Source organism: Thalassophryne amazonica, chromosome 3 (genome assembly GCF_902500255.1).
Source record: "Thalassophryne amazonica chromosome 3, fThaAma1.1, whole genome shotgun sequence".
NCBI lineage: Eukaryota > Metazoa > Chordata > Actinopteri > Batrachoidiformes > Batrachoididae > Thalassophryne > Thalassophryne amazonica.
Window position 1 is genome coordinate 74,563,926 of NC_047105.1, and position 25,792 is coordinate 74,589,717.

Below are 25,792 nucleotides of genomic sequence, written 5' to 3' on the forward strand. Positions count from 1 at the left end.
CTTTGAAGCCCATAAAATTTTCACCAAAAACCATCTGAATTTCTCGAATGGTGTCCACTTTGATGTCCCTCACAGTTTCTGAAAAAATTTTGATCAAGCAAAGCGGCAGTCTCTGAGCCATTCCTAAACAATGAAAAAAACGACGAGAGGGGTGGACCACTCCTCACTCAAAGCCTGCTCACAGGCGAATGACGCAACCGACAGGCGTGAAAAAACTCACACATGCGCACGAAGGTTCAAGCTTGGCTGATGCAATCACATGTGATTCAAATCCATATGGTTTTTGAAAAAAATAATAAGGTCGGATACTTTTCTAATAGACCTCATATATGATAATGTACTCTATGGTACTTTCAGTTCCATAAAAACGCGTTTAACCTCAAATTAAAGCTGACAATCAGAATGAAGAGCTTGTATTTGCTATTTGCTTTCAATTTTGAATTCTGTGATATTGTTACAATAAACCTGAGTAGGTGTCCAAATGCATATTGACCTAATATGTATATACATGTGTGTGTTTTACTATTTCTCTTTCGATGTCCTCACTTATTGTCACTGTAATACTGTATGGACCTCAGATTTAAATCACTAACTTTTAATCCTGTCCAGTGGGTGGCGCCACACAGTTCTTTAAGGTTATCCAGAGAAGTGAGTGAACCTCTGCAGCTGTTCATGTAGACCAGCCTGAGAATTATGTTTGCACAGCTTTTGTGTTGGTGCTCTTTGTGTTGGTTCCAGATGACCTACATCTTCCAGATGGCAGTTTATTATATTATAACCACCTGCTAAATGGATCCCCTGGGAAGAGTTACAGGACTTGGCTGGAGATAGGGAAGTGCAGGTTGAGCTGCTTGGTCTTCTGCCACCGTGACCCAGATAAGTGGCAGAAAATGAATGAATATTATAGGATGAATATTAATGTACAAGTAAGATTTGCTACATGCAAAAGATGGAATTGAACCCAAGCATCATTATATACAGGATGTATTTGTTTTTTATTTATTTTTATTTTTTTCCTGCTGGATTCAGAAAACAAGTATTTTGGGTTCATATTGAAGCTACAGTGTGTAGAATTTAGGGGTGTTTATAAAAAGAAATGATATATAACATTAACCATCTGTTCATTAGTGTACATTTCCTCCAAGAATGAATCAGCAGGTTTTCATAAGCTTATAATAAGCACTTCAGTCCTACATGGGAACGAGCAGCCTCATGAAGGCCAACATGATACATCCCCATGTTGATACGGTACCCCAGAAGGGACATGCTTGATGGACATCTTTCTCATTTTGCAGCATAATGAGGAAAAAAGAAGAGGTATTATGGTTGCTCTTTTGTACACAGTCTACTGATTCCTATTGCAGGCTCATCACTCACTCACTCATCTTCAACCGCTTACGCAAATTAATGGCTGGAGGGTGGGGGGATGCTGGAGCCTATTCCAGCAGTCATAGGGCATGAAGCTGGGTACACCCTGGACAGGACACCAGTCTGTAGCAGGGCCACATAGACAAACACACACATTCACACCTGCACGTTAGGCATGTGAATCTCATCACTGACGATTCGATACGTATCTCGATACACTACCAGCGATACCATACATATAGCGATACATGACCATACTATGCAATACGATTCACTCTCCTGTTCCTGACTTGATGGCTATTCAATTCCTCACAATTCAATGCAGTTTGGTGCGATGTGATGCAATTCAACATGATGCAAAGAAATTTTACTACAAATTTAAATAGAAAATAAGAAGCTGCAATTCAGTATGGTACTATGATATTATTCTTCTGATTCTACCAGAGGTAGAGGATTTGTTTTACAACTTAAAAGCAGCAAATTTACCAGATTGCAACCACTGACTCCACCAGGTGATTTCACTGATTATCACTTTGAGCAGATGGAATCAGTTAATCAGTGAAATCACCTGGTGGAGTCAGTGGTTGCAAAGAAAACCTGCACTCTCTTGGCCCTTTCTGGAACAAGTTGCCCACCCCTGACCTAATGTGCATGTCTTTGGATGTGGGAGGAAGCCAGAGCACCCGGAGGAAACCTCACGTAAACACAGGGAGAACATGCAAACACCGCACATAAAGGCCACAGGTGGGAATGGACCTTCTTGCTGTGTGGTAACAGTGCTAACCACTAATCCACCGTGCCACCCCTATTGCAGGCTAATGAGTTTAACTGCAGAGTTTCAGACGTTATCACAAGAAGGCAGGAGAGCATGAATTGCCATTTGTACACAAAAAAAATGAAAAAATATAGAGACCACCAATGGCAGAATACAATCCGCAACCACACCATTAGATGGCAGTGAATCCTACACACTGTAGCTTTAAAAAGTTATGAATGGTAATCATGTTTGCATGGGTAAGAAACGTGCATGCCTACACTTCACCTTCACACACCGTAAGACTCATTTTGTGGAACGCTCCAAAAATATTTACTCCAGTATGTTTCTTGCAAACCTTCCAGTAATGTGGTTTTCCTCTTGTGCTGCCTGGCTGCACGTCCAGAGTTTCTACATGTTCTGAGCCCAAGTTAAGCCACAGCACAAAGTGTCTTTTCATCCTCATATTTTCACATTGCAGAGTTGAATCTGCATTTATAGTTTGACACAGTAACTGATCTGAATGTGCTTGAATCTATACATATCACACATTCAAACATCACACGGTGCTTATCTTAATCACACGTCCCTTAATGACCCTCAGACCTGGAGCCTGATTGGCTGATTGCTTCTGTTGCTAGGTTACAGATCTCTATTATACTGTGGCAATGCCGATAAGAGAAGCAGATTAATAAGAATGCAAATTAAAAAAGAAAAAGACACAAGGAAATGCTATATTGTTATTTAATAATGGTACTCTGTGATATACAATAAAACATTTACAAAATATTCACAAGGTGATGGAGTCATTTGACAGTATGTTCATTTCAGTTACACAGCTTGAAATAAAAAGTTTATATTCAGCAGTGGTTCAAATGCTGCGTTGCTTTAGCAGTCCATACAGCATTCTATTCATGTTTTGTTAAATGTATAGACTTCATAAAATATTTCAGTATTAATTTCATTTATACTGTATATCCAAGCATCTGTAATCTAACAAGTTAGTTAAAAAAAAAAAAAAAAGATATTTACAAAACATAACACCATCATGTGTAAGCCGTCAGATGTGGTCGAAAATGACCAATAATTTCTCCCTGATTACAGCAAAACAATTCACATACTTGTTTTCTAAATAATCACAAATGGATGATTTACATAAAGGTGTCCAACATTATTATGACATATTCTGAAAGTCATTACCAAAGGACACACAAAAGCCCTCCTCCTGACTGCGTTATACGTTTCTATTGCTAAATACAGATATGAGGATTGTGGATACACGGAAAGTGCCTTTTATACTGATAGCATGAAGTACAAATGAGTTTTTTCTGGGTAAACGTATGTGCTTCAGAGTTCAGAGGACATCTGGTGAGGCAGACAACCGGCTCGCTATCTTCGTTTTGGTCTTTAACAGTGAGAACAGCTTGTAGGAGGGAGAGGGCATCACTTTGTACGAAAATGATTTGATGTTTAGGTACTTGAGGAAGAATGGGGTCCTGTTTAAAAGTTTTTTTTTTTTTTTAAGAAATCCTGGAAGTAGCTGGGGAGAGGGAGATGGGTTTGGCTTAAGGAGCCTCCACCTACTGCTGTACCTGCATCCTTCACTGAGATTTTTCTTCCCCTTTCAGTCTGCTTCACAACGTCACACAGCTCCGACAATAAGTTGCCATCACGCGGAGGCCAGCGACTGCACCAAACAAGTCATGCACAGGTGAGCGAGAAGGGTCTCTGAAGCAGATAGCTTCGTGAGCTGCTGCTCTCGGGCTGGTTCAGGGGTCGATGCGGAACGCTAGCAGCTTATCAGAGTGCTGGTTGTTGAGGGTGCGCAGGTCTGGCAGACGAAGCAACAACTTGGGGAAGAGAGTGCTGTCGCCCGGGCGACGATGGTTGATAAGAGAGCGCAGAGCTTTGATTAGATTCTCCTGCAGCTGCTCCACGGCTCCAACTTCCACTATGCCAGAGCAGTCTGAGACAAACAAAAAAGAAGCTAAAAGTTAGGAACTATGCGTGTACGTATACATTCTTGTGTGTGTGTTTGAAGATTAGTCGTACCTGCAGATACCAGGACCACAGCCATAAACAGCGCCATCTCATCTGGCTCCAGACCCAAAGACCCCAACTTGTCACTGAAGTCAAACATGGCGTCCAGTAAGGAGCCCATGCCGAGAGCCCTGAGGGACGCCAGCGAGTACGTCTGCCCGTTGAGGAAAGTCAACGTCCTCTCTTTGGGGTCAAACATTGAGCAGAACCTCACCATCAGAACCTATGAGTAAAGAAAGTCCAGTCAGCATCACAGGATACTTCCAGGAAAGAGAAAGTAGTACTACATGTTGACACTATTACTGTGAAAGCAAGCATATTTTGTATGTTTCTCCTCCATTATTGTGACTGTGGCATGTTTGTAAGTCTTGTGTGGAGGAATGTGACACTCATTGCTTTGAAAAGTTCAAATTTCTTTAAATTTGACCACACTCACAATTATGCGTGCAGTCAGACAGCAACAGTCACCACAATGGAAAAGAAGCTAATGCTAATAACACACAATCTGAAGTTCCAGAAGTGTGCAACAACAATTTAGTTTCCTATTGAGACAGAATTAAAAAAAAAAAAAAAAAGCAGAAAGCTGTCAGACTGGTTATTAAAAAATATTTTGCTGTAATTAACTGGTGGTTTAATGGAATGTTAGCCTGGGAGTTAACCTCATTTCCCACGGCCATGGGACAAGTGTAGCTGCACATGGGTGTTGGCTTCACATTTCTATGTACTTAAAGGTCAGATTCAACATTTTTCCACCTCAGTTCTGTTTTTAGATGATTTGGGGTTAATCTACACTTAATTAGAATACGAAGACTGTGACAGGCTGACTGTCGATATAATTAATGGCAGGGCAAAAGGTAAAAACATGATAAACTGTTTGTTCTCACCACTGAACAGGCAAAAATGTCACTTGGAGTTTGTGGTAGTGCGGAACAGATCCCCATGGAGGTAAGCATCTTAAAATGACCTACTATAGATTTAGCTGCTTACCTTAGCCTCCAGTCCCTTCAGTGGTACCACCTTGCCAATGAGGACTGCTGTGTTACAGAAAGCCCCTCCCTCAGTCACTCAATCAACTTATCGACTTGTAATGACTCAGTGCAAAGTAGTGCCAATGAATGGGCAGGGGGCTAAGGTAAGCAGCTACCTACATAATAGGTGAATCTTGACATTTAGTGAGTGTCAGCTAGTTTCAGTTAAGTGTTTTTAGTGTCATTACATTAATTAGACATTTATCTCATGGTGATGTTTGTCTTAAATCAATATTGCCCCAATTAATTTTGTTTTTTGTCCTGAGTGAAAAGATTAACCCCAAAACATCTAAAAAGTCTAACTTCTACTGCTATAATCTCCTCCTCTAATTTAGCCATACAGTAGTGTAGTAGTTAAGGCTGTCAACTCTTAATTAATTGAGTAACATGATTCTTGGTGGAACACGATTTGTTGTTTGTTTTCCATCAGAATGCATATTTGGTGCTTTGCCTGTCCATGACCAATATGTCTCTTTTTCTGAAGTTCCTCCGTTTTACAGTTCAGGCACAAGAACAGGTCTCCATTGTTTCTTGCACATATGGGAAGTATGGTTAGCTTTAAGAAAAAGCATCCATAAAATGGACTGTTTTTCATAGACAGTATAGTTTGAAGTCCAAAGTGCGGCGAATCATATGGTTAATGCTAGCAATGATTGGAGATTAAATTAAAGCAGAAGAACTGTTGCATAGCACCGCGAACAGTTGTGTGGTGGTAAAGATCTGCAGAGTGAGTATACGATCTTGATAATTTGAGCCACAATCTGGACTTTAGTTTAATGTACCTGGAAAGTGCCAGATTTGAGGAGCAGGACTTGATCGTGCTGGCTAAGACTCTGGAAGCCCGGGACGCTCTTAGCGAACTCCACAACTTCTTTAACAGCAGGCGTGAAGCACTGAGAGAAAGACTTCCCACACTTCCTGACTGGAGCGACTGGCTGGGGCTACAGGACATGAATTGAGAGGACATGCCTGGAGACAGAGACAGGGACCGACACATTAGCAATATTTATAAAAAGATCCACTTAACACATATAGTCACAAATAAGTTATAAATACTCACTAAGACTTTAGCTCCCCCATTTTGCTTCCAAGGGCAACCATTATGGTTCTGGGAATCACCGGTTGGAAAAGTGTTCTGATTGGTTGGGTAGGGCTGAGACCGACTGACTGGGCATTGGTTCTGGTTGGTGGCGAATGTGTACTTGGCGTTATCAATGTCGGTGGGGTTGTTGTTACTGGATGTGACAGGGCAGTGTGTGGGAACATGATAGCTGGAAGTTATATTTGACTGCCCCCCATGAGTGGGACTGGAATGGGGCTGGTTGTGCTGAGTCGAAGTGTGAGACACAACCATTTCTTGTACTGAACTGGCTTGGAAAGAAATAATGCCAAGGTTGCTGTTGCTTGTAGCCATCTTGGGTGGTTTCTCATCATTGCTCACAAAATTGCCGTGGTAAGACTGACATAGGGAAGCTTCGTTGGACGGGTTCTGTGGACTGCAGGGTGACTCAGCGGGAGGAGATGCCTCTATTTCCATGGAAGCTGATTCATTGAGACTGTTCATGTAACTCTGCATCTCATCCAGCAGCCTCTGTTTCTCCCGTTTGGGAATACGGCCAAAACGTACAGCTGAGGAGAAAAATCAGATGAGAGAGCACACCCTTCATTAGCAATTACTGATATCCCTCACTGTTTCCCTGCCTGCACTTATTTGGTGTACAAAACAGCTCAAACATAGTCAATAAAATTACATGGTCTAATCTGAATCCTACCCTCTACATGCCCCTTTACTCTGTATGTGGCTCACTAATCCAGTGTCTTCTCTGACTAATCCGACTCCCTCGATGTGGTTACACCACAATATGGGCAAACGCCCTACCATCCCCCAATGCTGCACCTCTACGACAGCCCTATTTATAACACACCTCCCCCAGCCTCTCCGTCTTTGAGTAATGGCTCCTTTTTTCCAGTGGAATTAGGTCACTAGGTCAGTAGCACTGAACATGATGTCATTAGAGAAGTGACAGAGTGACAGAACAGTAGAAAGGTCAAAATGACAAGAAAGATATATGGTGGTACAGGAACTATTCATATCAAGCCAATCCTTTGAAATGTCATACAAGTACCAAAACTGGCACATGTATCCACCTTGGGGTGCCAATTCCTAAAAGAACACCAGGTATACAAAAATGGAAAATAGCCTAGCGCCATTCTCCAAGATGGCCGACATTACCAATATGACAACGTATACATTATAATGACTGACTCTTTTGTGCTTGGCATTAAAAAAATGTTTATTTTGGTGATCACATTGCAATCAGACATTACTCAACCACATGAAAGTGTCAGGTGGAAATGCCCTCAAATACATTTCGGCCGGATTATATCCAATTGGACAAACCAACTCCAGGGACATATTGTGATCACATTTATAACAGCAGTGTAAACAAGTGTTTCAATCCACAGAGTGCAGGTGTGCATCTCTTCAGGATAACCCTGCAGCTTTCTGTAAATTAAAAAAAGAATAAGCTTTGACAGCGCATACGTGGGCTTTAGCCATAGCTAATGCAGCTGTATAAATCATCATTCTCCTCCGTCTTTGTCTCTAACATTTCAGCTGTTCAAACGAGCTCCTTGCTCCACATCAAAAGCACCAACTAAATACCGCAGCTACCACTTTTTTTTTTCCTTTTTGAAATGTGCAAACCAGTCGATGCGTGATGTGACTTGGACATCAGAGCTTAAACAGATTTCACTGTGGTCAGTGGAGACACATTAATGCCAGCTGTAACTGTAATCATCTTAAAATAACAGTGACATACAATCTGGATACAAGACACATTTTAATGACAGGTGGTGCCAGTACATCTCATATCTATTCCACCGCTGTGTCAACTGAGTTAGCTTTATTATTCGCTGTTATGTTCAGTAGCTTGATGTTCGATTTGACAATCATTTATGTTGCATTCCATTTTATGTTCAGGTAGCTTCATATTCAGTTAGTGTGTAAACTAAGTTAATTTAGTTTTACTTTCAGATGCTGTTAGCTTCAATCGCTTTAGATTCTGTTCATTCTACATTTTTAGCTTTACTGTTGTGTGGGCCGCCAGAAGAGGTGGTACTGCTGGCCCACCACCAGAGGGAGCCCTGCCTGAAGTGCGGGCTTCAGGCAGGAGAGGGTGCTGCCGCCATGGACACAGCCGGGGTTGACAGCTGTCACTCATCAACTCATGACAGCTGTCACCCATCAACTCATGACAGCTGTCACCCCATCTCCACTTCATCAATCCACTCCATAAAAGCCGGACGTCATCTCCACCTCGCTGCCGAGATATCATCTACCTGTGAAGGTAATTTTTTCTGCTGACTTAAACTTAAATAATAGTCCTGAACTCTTTTGCAGCCGTTTTCCTGTTGTGTGCCTTATCTGCTGGATTGGCGTTTGGTGTGAACAGCGACGGTTACGCTTCACACCCAAACCAGATAAGTGGTTTAACAGGAGCTGCACGAGTGTGGGATTAGAGGTGGAGGTGACTTTCCAGCTTCTGACTGTTTTGTTACTGGGTGTGCACACACCCCACATCTCACTGTTTGTGCTCCTCGCCAGCAGTACCAGATCCGACAGTCGGGGACGGTGATCACCTGGGAATTCGGGAACTTGGCGGCTCCAGTATTCACCAGGTGTGGCGGTGGAAATCGTGTGGTTTCGGCTCTTCTCAGACAGACGTCTTCTATCCTCGAGCCTGCTCACACGTCACCTTTGTGTATTGACTATCAGATTCTGTGATTGTCTGTATAATCGTTGTGCACATTCACAACATTAAATTGTTACCTTTTGGCTCATCTATTGACTGTTCATTTGCGCCCCCCTGTTGTAGGTCCGTGTCACTACACTTTCCCCAACATTACATTCATTTTGTTTTAAATTCATCTTACACTGAATTATCTTAATATTTAGCTCATTTCAAATTCAGTTAACTTCTCTGCAATTAATTAGATTAAATTACTTTTAGATACAGTTAGCTGACATTCAGATAGCTTAGCTAGCTTTCTGTACAGATACCTTTCTATTCACTTAGTTTTAGGTTCAGTTGGCTTAAAATTCAGTTAGTTTACACGGAGTTCATTTTAGATTAAGTTAGCATTAGAGTCAGTTAGCTGCATGCTCAGTATAATGCGCGCTACACACAATTACTTTTAGATTTTGTTAGGTTTAGATTACATTAGTTTTCAGTTAGCTTTACAATGAGGTAGCTATTCATTGAGCTTTATCTTAATTTCTTCGACACCACAGTGTGCAGCAATTGGCACTCATGCCACAGTTGTGGGTTTGATTCTTCCAAAGCTCAGTTCTTTTATGACTCAAATTTGCAAGTTCTCATGTTTATGAAAGTCCCTTCAGCACTCCAGTTCCCTCCCACCATCACAACATGCACATTAGAATCAGTCTCCCAAAAAGGATGGTTGTGGGATTGGCACTGCAGTCACTCCACAGTAAAACCCTAACCCATTCACCCAGTTCATAACCAAATGAGGGTGAAGACTGCACCCTAGACTACACTAAAAATCCCACTTGGTTAACTTTGAAGCTGAAAGAGAATCTGTATTTTTCATATGACCATTGGCTTTTTGTTTTTTTTCTGAATAAGTGACCTATACTGCCAAATTCAGTGCTTGTATGAGAATCTGAATAATATTTGAAATGATTTGCCCCGCTACAATCCTTTTGTTTGGTCACATCTCAGGTGACCAAACAAAAGGATTACAGGTAAGAAAATTAGAATCACTGAATTCTCCAATAATATTGGTCCTATCAACGTTCCGTTTTGGTGGCGTTAGTCCTTGACTCATAATGCATAAGCACACCAAATGGCAAATATCAGCTCTCCCCAAGTTTGTCCGTGATTCTCAGTTATTCACAGGTACGCATACAACTACACGGATGCCACTCTACTTAATTTATTGTGGCAAGCCGGGCTGAAAAATGAAAACCAAGCCGGAGCTTTTTGTCATTTCTGCATTCTGCCCCCAAGCAGGCACTTTTAATTTTTACACACCCACACTACAGAGACAGTTGCCAAAAGGACAAACGTACTACACTTTCCACTCATGGTAACGGCAACATGACACTTAACTAAACTGACTACAAACCAACTGAACTGCAAAACACAATAAATCAGTAACAACACAATAATCATTAACAAAACTGTTAAACTAACATTAACCACAATAATAACATTTTAAACCCCAGACTCCATGGTGTATTGCAGCACAATGTCCGTTGGTTCACTGTTGTAAGCTAATATCCCTAATTTCTCAAAAAAAAATTAGTCCTTTCAATTTTCCATTTTTTGCAGTGTTCATCCTTGACCCAAAATACTTCAATCAGTTTTATTTATATAGCGCCAAATCACAACAAACAGTTGCCCCAGGCGCTTTGGTATACTTAAGCATACCAGAGGACAATGTCAGCTCCTCCCAACTTTCTCCATGATCAAAGCATACACATGCATGCACACACACAGAGGCCACTTGGCTATTATAATAGATTATTTGACTTCAAAAATGGAGATGTTTGCCTTTTTTGAAATGATAAATCAGCATGTGACTTTTGCATGCCTGCTTTGTTGTGTGTACTATTGTCTTTTTTGGGTCAACTAAAAATGTTTGCTCAAGAACATCACATGATTTATTATCACCTAATTTAGCCATATTCCCATAGATAAGACTCCAGCCGAGGGACAATGCAGTAAACTCAGATTAACTGGCTCACAGCTGTATATTCTTTTGACATAATCAGTAGACTGTTTACCACATGGGGTAATCAACAACTCTGTGCTCCAGTTTCCTAAAATAACATTTGTCACAGTTTCTCCATGACTGATGAGAGACTTCCCTTATGTGATAAATCACAGATTGCTACAAGAAAGAGAGGAAATAATCAGGCAAGATTAATTTTTCCTCAACTTAACTACAGATAAGGACGCACGGTAGCTTAGTGGTTAACACTGCCTAACAGCGAGGAAGGTTGTGGGTTTGATTCCCACCCGTGGCCTTTCTGTTGTGGAGTTTGCATGTTCTCCCAAGTTTGTGTGACTTCTCTCCGGTGCTCTGCTTCCTCCCACATCCAAAGGACATGCGGTTAGGTGAACTGGAACTTTAAATTGTCCATAGATGTGCGTGCAAGTGCGAATGTGTTTACTTGTCTATATGTGGTCCTGCGACAAACTAGCGTCCTGTCCAGGATGTACCCTGCCTTGCGCTTTATGATTGCTGGGATAGGCTCCAGCTCCCCGCAACCCTTAATTGGACTAAGCGGGTGAAGATGAGTGTGTGTGTGTAAAGATACAGATAAGGATGGAGTCTTCTGTCCATACTCTGTGTACATTATGTTAATATTTGCATAATATTTGCACACATTGTGTTAATATTTGCATAAGGTCTGAGGTTTGAATCCACCTGTGCCCATTTCTTTTCTGTGTTGAGTTTGCATGTTCTCTCCATGTCTGTGGAGGGTTTCCTCTGGGGTCTCTGGTTTCTAGCCATCATTTAAAAAATAATATCTTTATTAGGTTTGTACTCTTTACAGACCTAGTGACTAGGGCAGTGTGTGAAGATCTGGAGTTGGTCCCTGGGTGCCACTCAGTGACTGCCCACTGCTCCTACTGTAAACAGACGGTTTAAAAAAGTCTGCAGTGATGATGGGTTAAATATATAGAGACACAATTTCCCCAGAGGAGATTAATTAATAAAATTTATTATACATCTGATTGAAATCCTTTGTTCTGATTGGCTGATTTGCATGTAATAATTGCAATACTTTTCACGATAAATCATCTAAAGTTAACAAAAGCCACATTACTGACTGATTCTACACCATTTCGGGCAACATTGTGAGATTGCGGACCGATTTTGTCATAACGGGGCAACAATGCTTCGCGCCTGCACAGGGGTGATGCATCGCAGACGACATCATGGCGGAGAGCAGAAGGTTTGCGTCCGTGGATACTGATGGGGTAATGACTTAGTAAATTTTTCACACAATTGTAAAGATAAATTTATTAACTACACAGATGTATAGTAAAACAAATGGTGACTGGTTTATCGGGCAGAATAATGGAATGTCCCTCCAAACCAGTCACTATTTGTATAATAAATTATTGTTATTGTGTCCATTTTCAGAACACTTATGAATACAGATGAAACACAGTAGCACCACTGATAATCATAGGGGCAGTGCAGGCAAAGTCCAAGTGGCACACTACCCAATGCAAAAGGGCACAAAGAAGACCATCAATAATGGTGGAATATTTTAAGGAGAGTTTTTTTTAATACATATATATAATTTTGTTGTATTTTATGGCTGCAGAGACCACTTCCGTCTACACCGCTGCTTATGCTTTTTCTGTTTTGCAGTACATCTTCTATAGCCACCATGTTTGAAGTTGTCAGTAACTTTGAAGAGGATTTGCAGTGCCCTCTGGTGGATGGTTTTCTCAATATCCTTATCCTTGCCAATATAAAGGACATATGGAAATATGTAGACAGTGACACTATTTGAAATGTGTAGATAGATTTATGCACATAAGTGAGCAAAAATGGGCCTTTACACTCAAGCTGTCATGAAGATATCTTGACATTTGCACCACTGATTCATCCTTTGATTAAAAGCAATGCATGACCCCCCCCCCACTTTATTATTTTTTTTGTTTGTTTGTTTGCCAATTCACAACCTCTAATTCTTGATTAATCCATAGTGACATAAAATAAACTAACCCCTTTCAGTATTGGACACTGCATATCTGAGTGTTTGTGCTTAGACACTTCTCTCACCATCTCTGGACATGCCCACAGAGAGACACTTCTTAAAGCGGCAGTGTTGGCAGCGGTTTCTGTTCATGCGCATGATCAGGCAATTTTCATTCTTCACACACATCTTGTAGTGGATATTTTGCTGAATACTGCGTCTGAAGAAACCCTGGAGAAGACATGAAAAAACATACGAGGTCTGTTAGAAAAGTATCCGACCTTTTTATTTTTCTCAAAAACCTGATGGATTTGAATCACATGTGCTTGCATGAGCCAACCTTGAACCTTCATGCGCATGTGTGAGTTTTTTCACGCCTGTCGATTGCATCATTTGCTTGCAAGCAGCCTTTGTGTGAGGATGGGTGGAGTCTCTCGTCGTTTTTTCTTTGCAAGGAAATGGCGGAACGACTGGAGCAGCGCGACTGCATCAAATTTTGCCAGGAACTGGGCGACAGCCAGGTGGAAACCATTCGGATTATTCAGACGGCTTTCGGTGACGATCCTCTGGGCATTACACAGATTAAGGGGCGGTACAACAGTAAAAGAGATTAGCAAGGAAGAAGTGAGGGCTGCTATGAAGAGGATGAAGAGTGGAAAGGCAGTTGGTCCAGATGACATTCCAATGGAGGCATGGAAATGTCTAGGAGAGATGGCAGTAGAGTTTCTAACCAGATTGTTTAATAAAATCTTGGAAAGTGAGAGGATACCTGAGGAGTGGAGACGAAGTGTGCTGGTTCCTATTTTCAAGAACAAGGGTGATGTGCAGAGCTGCAGTAACTACAGAGGCATAAAACTGATCAGCCACAGCATGAAGTTATGGGAAAGAGTAGTAGAAGCTAGGCTTAGAAAACAGGTGAAGATCTGTGAGCAGCAATATGGTTTCATGCCGAGAAAGAGCACTACAGATGCAATGTTTGCTCTGAGAATACTGTTAGAAAAGTACAGAGAAGGACAGAAAGAGTTACATTGTGTGTTTGTGGACTTAGAAAAAGCTTATGATAGGGTGCCAAGAGAAGAGTTGTGGTAATGTATGAGGAAGTCTGGAGTGGCAGTGGCATGTTAGGGTAGTGCAGGACATGTACAAGAATAGTGTGACAGCGGTGAGATGCACAGTCGGAATGACAGACTCATTCAAGGTGGAGGTGGGATTACACCAAGGATCATCTCTGAGTCCTTTCTTGTTTGCAGTGGTGATGGACAGGTTGACAGATGAGATCAGACAGGAGTCCCCATGGACTATGATGTTTGCAGATGACATTGTGATCTGTAGTGAGAGTAGAGAGCAAGTTGAGTCTAGTCTGGAGAAGTGGAGATATGCTTTGGAGAGAAGGGGAATGAAAGTCAGAAGCAAGACTGAGTACATGTGTGTGAATGAGAGGGAGCCCAGTGGAATAGTGCAGTTACAAGGAGTAGAAGTGGTGAAAGTAGATGAGTTTAAATATTTGGGGTCAACTGTTCAAAGTAATGGAGAGTGTGGTAGAAAGGTGAAGAAGAGAGTGCAGGCAGGGTGGAGTGGGTGGAGAAAGGTGGCAGGAGTGATTTGTGACCGAAGAATATCAGCAAGAGTGAAGGGGAAAGTTTACAAAACAGTAGTGAGACCAGCTATGTTGTATGGTTTAGAGACAGTGGCACTAACAAAAAGACAGGAGGCAGAGCTGGAGGTGGCAGAGCTGAAGATGTTGAGATTCTCTTTGGGAGTGACAAGAATGGACAAGATTAGGAATGAACATATCAGAGGGACAGCTCAGGTGGGACGGTTTGGAGACAAAGTCAGAGAGGCGAGATTGAGATGGTTTGGACATGTGCAGAGGAGGGACCCAGGGTATATAGGGAGAAGGATGCTGAGGATGGAGCCACCAGGCAGGAGGAGAAGAGGGAGACCAAAGAGGAGGTTCATGGATGTGCTGAGAGAGGACATGCAGGTGTTTGGTGTGACAGAGGAAGATACAGAGGACAGGGTGAGATGGAAACGACTGATCTGCTGTGGCGACCCCTAACGGGAACAGCCGAAAGACAAAGAAGAAGAAGGGGTGGTACAACCGGTTTAAAGACGTCCGCACAACGGTGGAGAGCGCGCTGCGCTCCGATCGGCATCAACACGCTAAAATGACCAGATCATTTCCAAAGTGAACTCTGTGGTGATGTGGGACCGTCATGTGATTATCCGAGAAATTGCGGAAGAGGTGGACATCAGCACTTTTTCGGCACATTCCACTGTGACAGAAGATTTTGCCATGAAAAGAGTTGCAGCGAAATTCATGGGCACGAAGCTGATGGCGCAGCAAAAGCGCCTTCGTGTTGAAGTCTCACAGGACATGTTGTAACATGTCCAGCTCGTTAACCATTCAGAAGATTCAGACGGCTTTTGGTGGCTTTTCAGTCGTGTAACTATCTGAGAAATTGTGGACGAGATGGGCATGTTACAACATGTCCTGTGAGACTTCATCACGGAGGCGCTGTTGCTGCGCCATCAGCTTTGTGCCCATGAATTTCGCTGCCACTCTTTTCATGGCAAAATCTTCTGTCTCAGTGGAATGTGCCGAAAACGTGCCGATGTCCACCTCTTCCGCAATTTCTCAGATAGTTACACAACGGTCCCACATCACCACAGCGTTCACTTTGGAAATGATCTGGTCATTTCAGCATGTTGATGGCTGCCCGGAGCGCGGCGCGCTCTCCACCGTTGTGCGGCCATCTTTAAACCGGTTGTACCGCTCCTTAATCTGTGTGATGCCCAGAGGATCGTTACCGAAAGCCGTTTGAATCATCCGAATGGTTTCCACCTGGCTGTCGCACAGTTTCTGGCAAAATTTGATGCAGTTGCGCTGCTCCAGTCGTTCCGCCATTTCCTTGCAAAGAAAAAACGACAAGAGACTCCACCCATCCTCACAAAAAGGCTGCTTGCAAGCAAATGATGCAATCGACAGGCATGAAAAAACTCACGCATGCGCACGAAGGTTCAAGGTTGGCTCATGCAAGCACACGTGATTCAAATCCATCAGGTTTTTCTAACAGACCTTGTATGTGGGTACTACATGAAAGAATAAAACAAAAGGTTATGGCGTGCTGTGGTCTTTGTTAGGTCTCACCTTGCAGCCTTCGCATGCATGCACGCCATAATGAAACCCAGATGCAATGTCACCGCACACCTTACACAGGAGCACCATTCCTCCGGTCTCTGTAAAACAGACAAACATCCAACATCAGACAGGGAAACGCAGTCACCAGAGGCTGAAGGGAAGGCGTGCACAGAAAGTCCACTTACTGGTGAAGGTGCCTGTAAAACCACAAGGTCTTTTGGCCACTGTGGGGTGGTTATAGGCTGCACTTGATGCTGTTGTAATTTGGGTCACTGGGACATTGTTTACTTCAGGAAACCGGAAGACCATTTTTGGGGAAGAACTTCCCTCCGAGTTGTTCCCCTCTTTGCTTCAGAGGCCCAATCTCCTGAAAAGAGGCACCCTCTGGGGATGAAGGCTGAGAGTGGGAGGAGGGCGACTGGGTCTGGTATCCACTCGAAGGGCTGCCAGGACTCGGGCAGGCACTGCTGGATGAACCCGCGTATAAGATAACACCTCCTACAAGAGGAAAAATTACACACCTCACTGAGCTGCAGCTGCGCAGGTGTGAGTTCACGTGCACGGTGTGAGTGGGAGTGCAAGGGCTGAACAATGCTTTTTGATACAGACTTTCACAAACACTCAGAAAACCAACACCATCTTGGGACAAAAGTAATTTGATCTGATGCACAACTGAACAGTGACGCTCATCTTCAGATCGACTTAGCTGTGTAGAGTTCGTGTGGTTCAGATCTGGATTTGAACAGGTGCTATTTTTTTCCTTGCCACCCAAAAAAAAAAAAAAAAAAAACCCCACTGAGCACAAACTTCCTGCAAAACTCCTTTGACATCTTAAAAGCCTACTGGAGAATTTTTTGTGCATTCATAACATTCCTATGCTTTGGATAAAGCCGTAATCTGTAAATTCAGACAGAACTAGAAGCACTCGGAGAGTGCAAACCTCCGCCAAGTCCATAGGGTCACTGACGTCACATGGAATACCCTTTGGCAAAGAGACTTATTCCATGTAGTTTCATGCATCTACCGTCATGTTTCAGATTCAGCGGTTAACCCTCTGGGGTCCGAGGGCATTTTTTGGACAGTTCACTCGACTGGCATAAATGTTTTATTATTGCGGTTAACAGCTCTCCCTTCATCCCACAATCAAGTTTTATGTCTTTTTTTTTCAGGACAACCTGTACTTTCAAAATATATATGCTATAGTTGGGTTTTATAAGTGTAATAAAGGTTTACAATCAGAAATAAGAAAGGAAAAAGTAAAGCGGCAAAATAATTTTCCACACTCATTTATTCAAAACACACAGCAAACTATAATAAACTAGCAACACATTACTCCTAAAAACAATCTTTGGTGTGTCATGTGAGGTGAATCTGCCCTACGATTGGATTTTGGAATCCATGTGACGGTGAACCAATTTCGATTGGACACTCACATTGTGCACGTCATCACACAGCTTCTATGAGGAGTACAAAGATGGTGGACGGTGGGTCGAAAGTCTGCGGAGTTAACTTTTTAGCAAAAAAAAAGTAAGTTTCTATCTCATATCATTAAAAAGTTATTTATAATTTAGTAAAGCTTGGGCTTAGCCGTTGTATATGACGGCGTCGGCCTCAGAGGGTTAAACCCTTAGATCTTCAGCAAATGTATTTATAAATCAATCAATCAATTTTTTTATATAGCGCCAAATCACAACAAACAGTTGCCCCAAGGCGCTTTATATTGTAAGGCAAGGCCATACAATAATTATGTAAAACCCCAACGGTCAAAACGACCCCCTGTGAGCAAGCACTTGGCTACAGTGGGAAGGAAAAACTCCCTTTTAACAGGAAGAAACCTCCAGCAGAACCAGGCTCAGGGAGGGGCAGTCTTCTGCTGGGACTGGTTGGGGCTGAGGGAGAGAACCAGGAAAAAGACATGCTGTGGAGGGGAGCAGAGATCGATCACTAATGATTAAATGCAGAGTGGTGCATACAGAGCAAAAAGAGAAAGAAACAGTGCATCATGGGAACCCCCCAGCAGTCTACGTCTATAGCAGCATAACTAAGGGATGGTCAGGGTCACCTGATCCAGCCCTAACTATAAGCTTTAGCAAAAAGGAAAGTTTTAAGCCTAATCTTAAAAGTAGAGAGGGTGTCTGTCTCCCTGATCTGAATTGGGAGCTGGTTCCACAGGAGAGGAGCCTGAAAGCTGAAGGCTCTGCCTCCCATTCTACTCTTACAAACCCTAGGAACTACAAGTAAGCCTGCAGTCTGAGAGCGAAGCGCTCTATTGGGGTGATATGGTACTACGAGGTCCCTAAGATAAGATGGGACCTGATTATTCAAAACCTTATAAGTAAGAAGAAGAATTTTAAATTCTATGCTAGAATTAACAGGAAGCCAATGAAGAGAGGCCAATATGGGTGAGATATGCTCTCTCCTTCTCTTCATAAAGAGAAACTGCATGAACTACACAAGCTTTTTTATTTTCTAATAGGTTTATTCAATGAGGAGAAACAAATGCTAAATTATTGTGTCGTAACTTAATTTTTGTTCAGCCTTTGTGACCCGTCTTCATGAAGTCAGATGATAAAATGTTGAAATTGGCCCTATCCTGCAATGATAAAGAATCCTTAAAAAATTACTGGATCTGGATCGTGTTCCGGATCATTACCAAAATTTAATGACTTCTAAGTTAGGCCAAGATACACCCCTGGTAAAAATTTCATTGAAATCCATCGAGGATTTTTTGAGTAATTCTGCTAACAAACCAACCAACCAACAAATGGACGTGAACGAAAACATAACCTCCTTGGCGGAGGTAAAAATGAATCGAGTCCATCCCCTCCAAGTTGTTAAGACAATAACTCAAAAACAATGAATACTAACACTTTGTAACTCCCAAAAGTAAAGGGCATATAATGAGGATAGTGATTAAAATGTAGTTACATTTAATGTATCAAAAAAATGCAAAAAGCCTGTTTTGCTTATGTAACATACACCAAATGGGATTAATAATGTATAAATTGGATGAATAGATTAAAGAATGAAATAGTAAAGTGACATATGCCACACACACGCCCTTATGTCAGAGATGGAGAAATTCCCCTCGACTGTAAATGGAGATTAGCAATGCATAGCCCAGAAAAACATGCTCTTTCTTTGACGCAGAATGCAAAACAAAAAACCTCCATTGCCACATTTTCAATTTTTTTGTTTTTGTTTTTTCAGTTGGGGGGGTTGTTATCTTTTTGAGGACAACTGGTTGTTGAAAATGTACAAACAAAAATTATGAACCTTTATATAACATTAAAGTCACTCTGAATGCACCAATCAGAACTCTTTTTTAGGTGAGCCTTTCTTTAATACAGTAAATCCACTGTAATGGGAAAACGACAAAGAAAACATCATATGACAGTAAGTCCGTGAGTGGCACAGCGAGTCCATAACCTCCTACACAAGCCAAATGGCTCGTCTGTACACTCGAGTCATGTCACAATAATTCACAAATGTACCATTAGCCAACAGCACAGCATTCATGAAGTCGCCCTGCAGTGTGTTCTTTCCCTGCAAGATGAAAGGCAGCGCCTCACGTGCAGGCTGAGCCAGCCAGCACCATTGTATCTCCTCTCCCTCCTCCCTTCTCGTCTATCCTCCTCCCTCCCACTGCCTCCTCCTCTCTCCCTCCTGTGGCTTCGGGCCCGCAGACCCATCTATCTGCCAGCCACCTGACCGTGTGCTCACATGGACTCTTGACACAGTTCCCGCCCGACTCACAAGGCTCTTTGCGCAGTCCCGTGTAGATAACAGCAGCAGCAGAACAATAATAAGTAGAGTGGGTAGATCACATTTGGAAGGGAGAAGAAGGGCTTTAATGCTGTGGCTACGCGGCGGTGGGGGGGAAGAGAGCACGAGCAGGGTGCTGTGACCTAAAGTGACTGCATTCCACAGGGGTCACTGTAAACTGCAAATATGTCATGTTTCTGACGTTACATCGAGCACACTGACATGAAAATGTAGAGTACACCAGCACCAGAGGTCTGATTATAATGCACTTTATCTGTAGGTCACAGGTTGTGCTCCTCCTCCTCTCTGTCATTAGATGACAGTGGGAAGTGATCCAATGACCTTGTCATATGAAACAATCTCGCATGTGAAGAATGTGATTGGGTGCGTGTGCAGAGTAGCTCCAAGAGTCTGCAGGTTTTCAGTCCAGCTGACCTCCACAGCAGGTGATCAGCCACTTTGAGATGATGGTACTCAGTGTAAAGGCTCAACTGAGACTCAGATTCTGTACTCGTGTGTGTCACTGTGCTTTTACTGATGAAAACAGTTATATTATGAACCATTATGTGCGCAGCCTGTGCAAGGCCTCAAAAGACATAATAGGACAAATTATTGCAGGTAGGTTAGGTTAGTCTAATTTCAGCAGCATTATTATCTAAAAAAAAAAAGCAAACAACAACAACAAAAAACACTATCCACTTGAATTTTCTACAGTCATCCTGCGTCCAATTCCTCTCAAGGACCTCAAATCATTTGCAATAAAGCCTCCCTCTGCTCGTGGGCCTGCTCTCCTTGAGAGCGCACGTGCTGCCTTTCTGTTTAGCTCTCTGTAAGTCCACAGCTCACACGTGTCAGTGCTGAATGTGAGATCAGACTGTGCCAGCACCAGTATCACACATACTCCACAAATACACCCACGTGCACAAGAGAAAATGTGCATATCTGAAAGCTAAACATCAAGGAGGCGTGTGCATAACTGTCAGAAACCACACCCTACTGCCACACCCCCTTCATACACCCTCTACATACTCATCTACAGCTGCCACACTCTGCCCTCTTGTAACAGTTTCGTAACACTGACTTTGGCAAATATCCAAGTTGAACCCCTGTCATCCCTGCACATGGTTTCAACATGTGGCCTGAGGCATACGTTGTAGGGCCATAAGAACCACAGAATAAACAAAACACTCCTATGAGCCTCCCCAACTTCCTCCTTTGTGTTCTCCCACCGTCAGCAAGTGTACAAACTCCACATTGGTGCTATGTCAGGAAGGAGACACTCCTTAGTTTGTCTTCTTCAGGTGAACATTTACCAAGGTGCGTGGGCAATGTGCTTTATGCCATGTGAAACAGCTAATGTTTACTTATGAAGGTTAGTGACCCTACAAGTGATTTGTAATTGCTATGTGGGTGTGGTTCTCGATAGTGGGTCATAAGGTCAAATATAACGCAATGCTAAATACCCTCAGCTATATGAGCATTGTCTTCTTTATAATCTGCAGTTGTTTAATTGGTATCCCAGTGTATCCAAGTGTGTGTATATATATATATATATATATATATATATATATAAAAAAATTATACATTTATTGTTATTTACATTAATTATTAAGATCCAACTGTCTTACTTACGATTTGTACATGTTCAATTAAACCCCTCTATCAATTAATCACACAATATTTACATTTATGAGCTTTTGACAAGAGCGGAAGTTAGCAGACGTTAGCTTGCACGCTGATGTCCGCAACAGGTCGTGTAATCAGGGTACAAAAACAGCATTTTCAGTTTTAAAAGTGTTTATTTCTCGCTATCTTTACTTAATATATGACAAGCAGGTTATATTTGTACACAAACGAAATAGAGTTTGCAGCTAGCTACCAGCCTGTGACATCACCATGCTCACATCCGCGAACTGTCTTGTACATCACTTCAGAGGTGTTATTATTCCAAAAACAGCGTTTTCAGTTTTAGAAGTGTTTATTTCTTACTAGCGTTTAAAGAATATATGAGAAACATGTCATATGAACACATAAATGAAGCAGTTTCATAGTGACCTGCCACTGACATCACGGTGATGCTCTATTCTGATTGGCTGTCAGCCCCGCCACTCAAAAGAAAAGAAACAGAACATGAATTTTTAACCTCTTAAAATAGGTCAAGGTTAGCCATCTCTGAACTTGTCCAAGGTCTGTGTCCCAAGAATGTTCTCTGTGAATTTGAGGACTGGACTTATGCTGAGCACAGACAGACAGGCGGACAGACGGACGCAAAGTCTTCGCAATACATGGTGGCCATATTTAATGGCCTCATGTAAAAATGTTTTTTCATGCAAATGACATCCATTTTTGTGTGTCAGATGAGAAGAAACAGATTATGGTTGACCTTCGGAAAGCCATCATCCTAACTGAGTTTGGTTTTAATGGGAGTCGGACAACTGTCTGCTCCGCTTTCATACTCGCAAGCACAAAGGCCAGATTCAGGAGTGGAGTCTTAGATCATCCTGTTATTTAACATGCTGTTCAGGACAACCTAATGACGTGAGATGCCTTCCAGGACTTAAACACATTAATGATGGCAATGTTTTCCCCCTGACTCAAAGAACTATTTTTAATACATTTTATTTTCCATCATTTTAGACCAAAGCCATCAGGTAACACTAAAGCTTTTAGGTCCGAAGTGTACAATGTACAGGTTTTACTGGAAGGATTGTCAACCTTTCAAAAGATTACACCAACAATAAAAAAGTGTGTTGCTTGAAATGCCAACGTCCCATTGTCAGACACATATTTGTTGTTCAAGTATAAACACACCCACATTCTACAATACGCAGATCAATCTTGGGTGTATAAAGTTAAAATACGCAATGGAACAGTTATAGTTTACCAGCATGATTACAACATGTGTATCTGGGCTAATAACTCAACACCAACACTAAATATTTGGACTATAGCGACAACTAGCTACAACATTGCTGTGAAGGGCAGGATGGAAAATAACTCTGGACCATACACTCTATGTACACTGGACAAAGCCTGCGTGACATCACCCATAGGATTTCTACAGAGAGCCAGAACAGCCGATATGAAGCCCACGTCTGGGCATCGCCGCGTTCACAGCAGCAGCATGATGAACTCATTAATACATAAAGGGGGGAGCGTGGATAGCTCAGTGTGTGACAAAACCAGCCTGAACACGTCTCTGTCTTCAAGTCTGGACAGGCTAAGCTAACAGGCTAAGCTTGGTTAAAGGGTGTTTATTAAATCATATTTTTGGGTACTGCGTGGTGGTTCTCATAACAATTTGCTTTAGTGTGGACATTAAAAGTTATGAGCCACTGATTTTCTCAATCGTGCAATAACAGATCAGGATACTGACAGCTGCTAAAAATGCTAACACCATTAGCATACAACATTATATAAGATGAGAGTTTTACTCAGCATGAATAATGTAGCAGAGATGTGTTAAAAATATCATTTGGGATGTTTAATCGCACAACAAGCCGTATTATTCAAGGTTATTGTAATAAAATACTCCAAATGACAGACAGCCTCCATTACAGCTACCGGTCGCATTGAGCGGCCTCTGAACTAAAGACGCTAAGACTAGAGGTGGGCGGATCGATCCTAATATTGATAATATTGATACCAACACTGGTATTGATATTGAACGATCCTCATGTAAAAAGATCGATATTCAAGCTTTTTTTTCCCTCTCGCATGCACTGACTGCTACGCACGCAGATTCATCAAAGTCTACTCTCTGTCTGTAAGAGCAGCGCTGCGCCACACAACATGGAGCAGTGCAACCTTGTATTGTAGTTTGCTAGCCTCTACCTCAGGAGATTTTGTTTAAGTTGTGTTGAGTGATATTTTTTAAACAAAAATGTTGATTGTGATAAAGTATTTTGTTGTCACGTACAATGTTTGGCCAAATTCTATCCTAGGTCTTTGGATCCCTTGGATCTATGAAGCTTAAATATGAAAAAGTATTGGTATCGATATCGGCGATACTGGGCCTGTATTTACTTGGTACTGGATCAACACCAAAATTCCTGGTATCGCCCACCTCTAGCTAAGACATGCCTAGAAACTCTGGTGAGCAGCTGTCACTCAAAGCGACCACACCCCAATTTGACAGAACTTTATGGTATAAAACATCTCAAACTAAGAAGTTAGCAAAAAAAGTCACCCCAGTAGAGTTGTCATGAAGGAGGATACTATCTACAGAGAACAGAACTATTTTTGTAACCAGGCTGTAACATGTTTATTTCTGCTCTTAAGTTGAACATTTTAACATGGACTCCTATGGGAATGTGCTCTGTTTTGGAGCCAGCCCCGAGAAGCCAGTCAAGGAACTATAACTTTTGCTTCTTCCAGAGTCACTTCACGTGAGGCCATCAACACTTCCCGTTTGCTCTGGACTGAAATAATAAGTACTTTCAGCTTCTCTGTTTTTCACTCAGGGCCGCCACAGCAGATCTGATATGGACCAGCATGTTGATTTGGCACAAATTTTCTACCGGACGCCCTTCTTAACTCAACTCAATATGAGATCCAGGATGGGCAGTCATAGGAAATAACATCATTACTAAGAGGAACTTGAATAGCCATGGCACCTTAAATCTGTAAAACTCCAGCTAAATGAGTCAATTTATCATTCCAGTATCACAAACCACGCAGTCACAGTTCCTGTGTTGCACAGATGAGTGGTTACTAACATTAAAATCAGATAACTGACAATAACTCAGTCAAATCTGTCTGACCTACTAACCAAGCGAGCGAAGGAAACCAGGAACACCCGCGCTAACTGGATGAGCACGCGCGCAACCAAGAACAAGCGCGAGGGGCGGGGCGCTTTGAATAGCGGCACGTGGGCACTGGAGCTGTGTACACGTGCGGTCAGCCCGCGGGGGAGGAGGTGCGTATTAAAAAAGAACAAAAAAAAAAAAGACGCAGGAATTTAAAGTCTTTATTCACTGCGGCTGTGGTTTTTGTTTTATTGTTAGGATTAATTATATTGCTTTAATTAGGAATCGGACTGCGCAGTATACCTCCGGAAATACACGGACCTACACTACAATACTTTTAAAATCTGGTTTTGAAGGTTAGTTTGTGCTGCATTTAGACAGTAATTCATGTTCTGGTAGAACTAGACACAAAAGTACTAGAATTAGAATCACAGACTGTAATTGGGACATTGTAAATTGCTTGGTCTGACTCAGTGCACGTGCTTGGAGGGGGGGAAAAAAGCGCACACAGGCTTCTGCATGAAACAAAAAGAAACATCATTCAAACCTGGCAACGTCCAAGAAATGCGTCACTCACTAACTGCTGTGGTTAAGAGGGATTTTAAAAAGGGAACAGAATGTTCAGAGGGCGTTATTTGTTTACGCGTAAAGAATCGGAAGTAGGCTGCAAAATATCTCCTGAAGGACTTCCCTTTGCAGCTCACTCACTCACTCACGCCAAAACCAAAGCTCACAGCAGCACCTGGCAACATGCTGAATCACACACAGCTGATTTCCAAGAAATCCAGACCAGTTTTCTCTCTAAACCAGTGTGACTGTAAACAGGCTGTAATCTTCCACAAACTGAGTGTTTCAACGTATGTGCGCAAAGCAACTGCGCACAATGAACAATGCCGGTAAATCATAACTATCTACAAAGCTTCAAATTGCAATATCGTTACGTACGATAGTCTGTCAAAGATTATTAGTCGTAAATAAAAACGCTTTAAAGCTGACTTACCACCGGGGCTGTTGTCCATGGTGTCGGTAAACGTTCTTTCGTGCGTAATTTGGAGTCTTTCTGTCCTGGATCGTCTGCCTGTGCGCGTCACTGAGGAGTTCCGCTGAGAGACGGACAGAATCAGAGTATATTCCAAAGACTGCACATAAGTGTCAAGAAATAGAAAAGACTGCTGAAAAATAAAAGTTGATTTTTTTTTT

At 42.2% G+C, this 25,792-nt stretch overlaps 1 protein-coding gene across 1 annotated transcript; it reads right to left on the bottom strand.

Annotated features, from left to right (window-relative positions):
* Positions 1–2,850: 2,850 nt before the first annotated feature.
* Positions 2,851–25,611, bottom strand: LOC117507052 (nuclear receptor subfamily 1 group D member 1-like). Its single transcript, XM_034166751.1, is given in 10 exon segments — positions 2,851–4,088; positions 4,175–4,385; positions 5,973–6,095; positions 6,097–6,159; positions 6,251–6,819; positions 13,024–13,168; positions 16,089–16,177; positions 16,265–16,406; positions 16,408–16,577; positions 25,593–25,611. Coding segments are annotated over 10 exon segments (1,728 nt in total). The 3' UTR covers positions 2,851–3,891.
* Between the last annotated feature and the right edge of the window lie 181 nt (positions 25,612–25,792).